We start from the raw sequence: 8,775 nt of genomic DNA on the forward strand, positions 1-8,775 counted from the left end.
ACGTCATCAGAAGATTAGTTTGAAAATGAGCATAACAAATACTTAAGTAAATAGTATATAAACGGAGAAAATAAATTTGTACGTTTTGCATATATATATAATGACTGTAACTGAAGACTTAACTTAAAAAAATTAAGTTCTTATTATGTCTTAAATAAGCTTGAATTTTTTTTTATTAAACACATGCGTATTACATACATGAACTACAACTAGAAGTTGTATTCATGATATAAATCGGTATAAATTTTCTATTAAAATATAACAGTTTTGTTTAACTTATATCTTAATTCCTTATCATTTAAATAAATAAAAGACACTGTTGTTTTTTTATATAAAACATAGAAAAACGCTTAATTACATTTACTAATAAGCATAACACGTATTAAAGAAAATAAATTGACTAATCATAAAGTAACCTAAGCTTTTTTAATTAAACTAATTGTCAATAAAGCATTAATTTTTAAAGAAGCTTTTCCAATATTTCGCTAAAATTGATTATAGAAAGAAGTGGGTGGTATTATTGGCAGATTACTCTGCCCTCCATTGCTTCCCACTTGAATGTAATTTCTTACTCTAGGGAAATACCCTTCTGGGCTTCGAAAGTCATTTGCTCTGAAGCCTGTTAAAATTTTCATTGTTTAATTGCAATTTTTTGTATTCAAAAACGTCCATTGTTTTAAATTGAAAACAGTATTTTAACAACCGATACAAAAATAAAATCTACAACATAAGATCATATTTAATTTTTAATTACCTGCAAACATACTGCTTCTATTATAACCTTGAGTGCTCTCTAATAACGACTGCTTGGCAAACTCATGATAGTTGTAAGCATTATTAAATGGGTAATTATACATGTGATCATCATTGTGTGGTTACTAGTATTTCCAACAACAGATGGTAGCATAGTTATTGTGTTGAAATTGAATTTGTATGTGTACCGCTTTTTAGTTACTTTTGACATAATGCCATTTTCGTAGTAATACCTAAAAAAATTATCACATTAGTGAACATATTGTCAATATAAGCTTTTAATAAGTTTTAAAAAATTATAAATTGTAGATATTAATGTTTATTTTGATATTTAGAGTTTTAATTTGTTAAACAGTGAAACAGGCATAACTAACTTTAGCTATTTTCTAAAAGGTTTGTCAGAATTTCTATAAAGTTAAAAATAATAGAATTCATTTTATTCTAGATTTTACTTAATTAGTTAGAAAGATCAGTATGAATTTCATTTTTTTATTTTGTAATGTCTATTTTGAACTAAATATGAAAATTTAAAACTTTTATTTTTAAAACCAGTTTATTTTTAACTGTTTTGTAGATCATTTTAAAATTTCGTTATAAACAAAGCAAGATATTTTATACTTTTTTACAAAGAAAAATAATGGGGAAGTTGAGTGCTACTTATTTATTTGTTCATTAACAATGGAAAAAAAATGTGGAAAATTTTTATATATTAAAAATATAAACTGGTTATTCAAGCTTAAATATAAATAGTTGCACAATTTACTAAAAGTCTAAACTACAAATAGTTAAGCACAACTAAAAACTAATTGAAGCAAAAGTTAACGAACTTAAATTTTAAAAATTTAAGTCAAACAAATAAAAGTTTAATAAGTTATTTTTAACACAATTGTTAGTAACTGCAATAATGACATTTCAACTATTTACCTCAGAGCCCTGCTAAACTTTTCATAATTCAATTTCGGTCTTTTTTTCTTCTCTCCCCATCTTTTTGCAACGTTCTCAGGATTATATATCTTGAATTCCCCATCCATTCCTATTAAGTCAATTAGCTTCAGTTAAGCAAAACTAAGGTAAAATGCACAAATTAAAGTGTAGACTGTTAAAAAGATTCATTCAGAAAAAAAAAAAAGTGTACAATAAATGCGCATTCAAAAACGATATCACTGTATTTTTTAAAGGAATTAAAAGAAGAATTTACGTCAAAATTTATACGCAGTCTGTGAATAAAAAATTGTCACTTAAATAGTTACAAAAATATGTGAGATTTTATTGACATTTCCAACTACTAAATATAGAGGTGGACGGATTTCTTAAAAGTTCTGAAAAATTTTGTAAAAATTATATGTTAAATAAACATAAAAAACTTTAATTACCTTCCCAAGCAATGGAATATAAGTTAGATGGTTCGCTAAAAAGTTCCAGTAGAAATTGCCACAATTGAATCTGAGCATTTCCCTGGCTACTAAATCTTTTAACTGTTTGAAAAATATGTTCTTTATGTTTTTACAAATCAAAATAAGTTGTTAATACAAATAAAATTGTTTTGTTCTTAAGTTTAAAGTAAGACTTTTTTTATTGATTAGACTTTTCAACTTTAAATAAGAAAATAAACAAAATTAGCTAATAAATTATTTGTCATGCTGCTATTGCTCTAGCAAAACTAGTTTTATTTTATAAACCGTATTTGTTTTAACGTAAAAGAAAATAACTTTAGACAGTAATATTATTAAAATTATTTATACAATTTCAATTATATTAAATTTACACAGAATTCTTTCTTTATTAAACTAACACATGTTTCTGTGTAACACAGAAAAATATATTAGTTTTATTAAAAAAGTCTACTTTTTAAATTTGTTGTTATATATTCCATTAAAATTGTTTCGCTAGGATCTCTATTGGCAAAGGATTTCACTTTAACTTTCAGATAGTTATGCAATTTAATACACTTTGTAAATAAAAAATACGTTAAAACATACCAGTGTCCCTGAATTTAGCGTAAGCATCAACTTCCGAATCACCGAAAAATGTTTTATTCGACTGATTTGCTGAACTACATTTTGTTTGTTGAACGGTATTATCTGTTACAATAAATACTTTTTCAATAACTATTGATTGATCTTAATAATAATAATAATAAGTTTTTTGTGTTTAATTTTTTTCTTTCAAGACAAGCAAGCTGCTTGATGAAGAAAAAATATACAATTTCAAAACCTACTGGTGTTATATTTTATTACAAGTAATATAAATTGGTTAGATAAACCAGCTTAAAGTAAACTAACTTGGCATTTAATTAAAAGGGGAACGGGTCAGAAAAGCACGGCGTCACCTTTGCATGGAGTGACACTTTAGCATGGAGTGATATTTTAGCACAGAGTGACACTTTTGCACAGAGAGACACTTTAGCACGGAGTGACACTGTCACACTTTATCACAGATTTATTTTTTGCAATTATATTTTTCTGTGCTTTAACAAAATGTGTACTAATACGTTTAAAATTAATAAAGTGAATTATCAAAAACTAAAAGTTAACAAGCTTTAAATGTGTAACAAATTTAGGCTTAAACTAAAACTAAAGTAAAAGTAAACTTCAAAATTTTACCAACTGTTTTTCTATAGAACTTTTAAAGAAAATATTTTGGTACTTGTAGTTTCATATTTTCGACCAAAAACTATTTTTATAAACTAAGCAATATAGGCAAACTCTAGGTTTCTTAAAACTTTTTTACAAAACTTAAATTAGTTTTGTTAGTTTTTTAATTTAAGCGTAAATTTTAAACAAAGGATGAGATATATAAGGATTAATTGATATTTATATACCATTTTCCTTTGTTTTTTAAAAACTCTGTTAACTTATTTCTACAGGCGTGCGTCTCGCATTTTTTTAATACTTTACTGTGTGTTATAAAAACTATGTAAAGACTACTTTAATGGTAATTAACTTTAATCAAAAAATTGTTCTCCTTTTATAGCTTTATAGCTTTATTATTACTTTTATTGTTTTAACAGTTTAAGAAACAGCTCAATTTAAAAACCTACTAGTATAAAATTTTCTAGAGAATTTTGTTATCATGATATACTTGAAAGTGTTAGAACTAGTTTTTGTATTTTTTGTTTGTTAACTTAATGTTTAATGAGGAGTTGAGCATCATTTAAATAAACACCTTAAAAGATCTAAAATTATTCCGTGCTTAAATGACACTCCGTGCTAAACTGTCACCCGTTGTAAGTGTCACTCTATGCTAAAGTGACGCCTTATTAAAGTGACAATCCGTGATAAAGTGACACTCCGTGCTAAAGTGAAACCGTGCTAAAGTGACACCGTGCTCAAGTGACGCTGTGCTTTTCTGACACCTACCCAATTTAAAGTGGGTTGTAACTTGTGTTTAAGTAGACAAGTAAGTAAAAATACTTCGAAAAATAGTTACTAAACAAAACATTGTTTACTCAGAAGTCTACTGTATATAAAAATTAAAAGTTTGTTAATTATTAAATAAGCACACTAATTTTAACACACATATAAAAACATGCATACTATGCGTACTGTTATATAATAACTAAGAATTATAATGTGTAAGAGGAGTAAAAATTTTGTAATTATTTTAATAAATACAATAATATTAACAAACATACACAAATAGGCAAATTGTGTGTTTTTATCGTATGTATACTTGTTGTTTGAAATACTAACTGTAGTTTCCACTGAAATTTATGCTTCTTCTTACAACATCTTGGTAACTACGATGGGAATTACCCCTACTTAAATTACTTAGAGAATTGCCTCTGCTTAAGGTTGGTGTAAATGCGGTAACACTTCGTTCACCTGGACCTTGAAGTTGTGAATCTGTAGGTGATGTACTTGGACTGTTTTGTTGCTTTGCTGTTATATCTGAAATAAGTTACATTTCGTTACTTGTTTAACATATAATTTGTATTAAATTTAAAATTACTTCATATGTTTTTTTTGGTTAATCTTATAGTGCATAAATTTTAAAGTAGAAATATTCAGTTTCTACAGTTAGGAGTATTAAGTAATAAATTATTCAAAAATTGCGTTTAACGTCAGAACCGTTTTATTGATTTTATTAATAAATATGTAGTATTTATGATGCAGAAAGCAACAAAACTAATAAATGGAACTTATCGCTTTTAAATAATGCTTACATTAGAAATATTTTAACCAGTTATTTTTTACTTGACTTTCTTTTGTCAAAATTTGATATTTATACTTGGTCTGAATTTTTTAGTCTAAATACATCTCTGTTATTTTTCAACTCTTTTGCTTTGACTATATATTAGATTTTTCACAGTTACCAAAAAAACTCAAACCCTCCACTTTACAGAAGATTAATTTTAAACATTAAAAGCTTTTTTTGATTAATTTTCAAATTATAACTACAACTAACTTGTTTTCTCAACTCCTCTCAAAAAGTTCAGATGTTCTATAAAGATTTTACCCGACTTCTCATCTTTGGTGATATCTGCGAAATCTTCTTTTGTCAACTCGCACAAATTTTCCCAAACGAAACCCTCAAACAATTGTGACGTCACACTACGTAGATCGTACTCCGCGATGACCCAATCAACCCAAGCTCTGACGTGTTCCTCGCTCTACAGTTCCGGTTCTGTGTAATGAAAGTTTAAATGTTTAATTTTATTGTTACATTTTAGGTTGTTTTACGTCAAAGATGTTGTTTAACTATCAATCTGCAACCAGATTTCTATTTCTTTATAAATCAAAGTATAATATATGAAGTTTTCTCAAATCTACCTGTTCTAAAGTGCATAGTCGTTTACCTCCTGCCCTTAAGGGTCAACGTTGCCTATTTTGTCCTGGTTTAATAAGTATTTAGTCAAAAGTAAGTATTAAATATTATAATAATTCAATAAACTGCTATAAAATATATCAGTTTAAAAGAAAAGTCTAAAATATATATTTTTATATTTAAAGATTTAGAAAAAGGAACAGGGCGGGCAATGGCCCAAGCTGTTGAAGACGTTTTTCAAATAAATAGTTTACAAGTAGAAATCTTATTGGTATATGTAAGTGTGATTATTTGGATTCAAATTTATCTTAGTACTTTATAGTCTGTTTATACATTTGTAAAATTTGTAATAAAACTTAATCTAAATATATTTGAAAAAAGTTTAAAACTTGTATTTTAAGCAAATTAAGTATAACATGCAAAAAAAGGTTATACGTATACATTGTAACGCTGTACTAATGAAATAATTTTCGAAAGTAGTTAATTTTAGTTCTGTTAATCATCTCAAACAATTAAACAGTATTATCAAAATCTGTTTAATCAGTAGATTCAAAAATTGTATGAATAAATTGTTAATGGTTTGAATTTTGTTTTGTTACTTTAATTGCTCTTGTTCATGCACTTTTCATAATAAGTATATATAGATTAAAGGGGGCATAATTACTTTTTATATTGTTTAGATTGATATGAAAAATACTACCAATGATAGAATAACTTTAAATATGGGGATTGAACTTTAAAAATACATGTTATTTTTATTTTAAAGATTCTTATTCATGAACAGTTTTTAACAAGTTAATAAAACCAATAACCGAATAAAACTTAAACAATGGTTAGTAAAATTACATTCTTTTTTTTTTTAGTGTCAACAGCTTAAGTGATAATAACCATTTTGTTACAAATATGGTGTAGCTGAAGAATAAAAAGAAGAAACTTTGTAAAAATAGTAAGAGATACATTAAATGCAGTTATGAAAGTAAAACTTTTACCCTGAACAGCTTGTAGCTAGATAAAACGAACCTAACAGAGATAACGATACTTCATTCCTAGTTGCAGATAGGAAAACAGTACTGGGGTATTGATGCCACGGAAGAGGATGGTAGTTTGGGTCGCTTATTGGATGACTAGTTAAAAGTTTTAGCCAAGGGTGAGACCTAAGCTTTGCACTACCGGTTTATATCATAGCCGCCAAAACCCAAACTGCCAAATGAAGCTGTAGTAGCTTTTACCGTTACAAGTTCCAGTATAGTATGATACGATGCCACACTCATATTTTGTGGCTTCGGCTGACATAGCTAAGGGGGTAAGAACTGAGATGGAACTATGGGGAACCCAAACTTAAATCTCTCATTTGGCTAAAACTTTAAACTAGTCATTTATAACTCTGGTAGTGTAATTGTTTTACTGGGAACAAATTGAATGTGTAGTGAATAAAGGAAATAATACATTTAAAACAAGTGCAAGTAAACAAGAAGCAGAAATGAGGTCAGCTGTATAATGAAATAGTTTCTCAATAACAAGTCTATATACTTTAACAAAGACAAAACGATTGTGAATATACTTGCTCAAACTGGTTGCAACTTATAATATGGTTGGTGTTGAAACTATTTTCCGCAAATAAAACTCACATATAGTAACTGTTTCATGCACATGCCTCTCAACTAGCTTGTGCAACTGCAACTAAGGACAAAATACCAAAAGTAATTATGAATGTCAGTTGATGAGTTGTATTTGTAAATGTGGATATAATTTTTTTCTAAAATACTAATTTGTTGGAACTATAAGATTTCTAATTAAATAAATAAAAGAACATGTTAAAAAACAATGTCCAGTTAGCACAGGGTGAAACTCAGAAAAAGGTCAAAAAAGGCTTCTAGAGAAATGTCTACCCATTTATCAGTTAACTAAACGGAAAAGAACTTATAAATATATAAAATGATGAGTTTATATTCGCAGTACATTTTCTTGGCGGACTATATGATTAAGCTACACTTGGCGGACTATATGAGTGCTGATAGAGTGTATATTTGTAAAAAATATGAAGTAGTAGAATAACATATTAAGTATTTAACATTTTTTATTTTTAGAGCTCAACCTGTAACGAAAAAAATCAAATGCAAGATATTTGGTTTAACAATTTTATCAGAAAGAAAAAAAAATAGAGTATTTAAATGAAGCATCTTTATAAAAAACGTTAAAAATTCTTAAAGCCATAATTAAAATGCCTTATATGATTAGGCTCGACTTGCCTACAGACTTATGACAAAGAAAACATTCCGTTGAAAACCTTCTTTTATCTGCTTTTAATGGAGAAAAGTTGGGGGAAATAAAAAGTATCTGAAGGTGTAAAATACTGTTATAAGGATTATTATTGTAAAATAGGCAATAATATGATTAGGCTCCGTTGTGATGGACCCTGAAAAATTTTCCAAGGAATTGATAAAATAATAGTAATTCAGAAAAGGCAGAAATCCAATTAATTGTTTATATAATTAAAGTTAACGAAATCAACTTCGAAAAATTTGTTACCAAAATTATTGGTTTGTAGCTTTCCAACTTTTTGTCTCTAAGTTTCGCTTGAAAACTAAATTTTTAATTTTCTATTTATTGTATAAAACTAATTTATAAAATTTTGTTTTGTCAGTAAGAAAGGTGCGGTTAACAGTCCCCATCGCTAAAGGTAATTTTATAAGTATACCGGGCGTCATTAAACCCTCAGCAATTGAAAGAAAGATCGAGCAGGAAAGATAAAGATGGCACTTCCTAAGAGTCTCTAAATAGGAAACAACTTCAGGGCGTTGATGCCACCACGAAAGAGGATAGCAGTTTGGGATGTTGAACCACAAAACCTAAATGACATAATGAATCTGAAGTGGCTTGTTAACTCCGAAAAGTTTTCTGGAAATTCGAATTCGATGTCACTCGCATATTTTGTAACATAAGGTAACATAACAAAGCGAGAAGAGCTGAAATGGAGCTACGGGGAAACACGTTTTTCAAAACCAAAGTCTCAAAACTGGCTAAAAATTGTTAATAATTATGTGCACGTCAGTAATCAGTTTGAAACATTTGAAACTTACAAAATCTTACAAAATATGTTTTTTTTTATACTTTACTTGTGTAATTCTACATTTACAGAATGAAAATTCCCATATGACACCATTGTAGATTTGGCAATGAAGTTAGTTGAAAAGACTTTTGATTTCCAAACCGTTAGCAGACGTCTATAAATCAATCATAACACTGTTAAACAAG

The 8,775-nt window shown here is 27.6% G+C and overlaps 1 protein-coding gene across 1 annotated transcript; it reads right to left on the reverse strand.

Annotated features, from left to right (window-relative positions):
- Positions 1-485: 485 nt before the first annotated feature.
- LOC145833067 (retroviral integration site protein Fli-1 homolog) lies at positions 486-6,791 on the reverse strand. Its single transcript, XM_082940265.1, has 8 exons — positions 6,750-6,791; positions 5,161-5,365; positions 4,578-4,643; positions 2,733-2,834; positions 2,127-2,228; positions 1,678-1,786; positions 856-986; positions 486-619 (listed from the first exon to the last, which is right to left on the reverse strand). Exons 1-8 carry the CDS (start codon positions 6,789-6,791, stop codon positions 486-488), a joined length of 891 nt encoding a protein of 296 aa, XP_082796391.1.
- Between the last annotated feature and the right edge of the window lie 1,984 nt (positions 6,792-8,775).

Source organism: Thalia democratica, chromosome 4, assembly GCF_965202585.1.
Source record: "Thalia democratica chromosome 4, ktThaDemo2.hap1.1, whole genome shotgun sequence".
Lineage (NCBI taxonomy): Eukaryota > Metazoa > Chordata > Thaliacea > Salpida > Salpidae > Thalia > Thalia democratica.

Excerpts from the sequence above, each read along its gene's own strand:
- LOC145833067 (XM_082940265.1), bottom strand. The coding sequence starts at position 6,791 with ATGAGTGTGGCATCGTATCATACTATACTGGAACTTGTAACG. Across the intron at positions 1,787-2,126 it reads ATATTCCATTGCTTGGGAAG|GAATGGATGGGGAATTCAAG; the intron begins GTAATTAAAGTT and ends TTGACTTAATAG. Across the intron at positions 620-855 it reads CCACACAATGATGATCACAT|GCTTCAGAGCAAATGACTTT; the intron begins GTATAATTACCC and ends AAATTTTAACAG.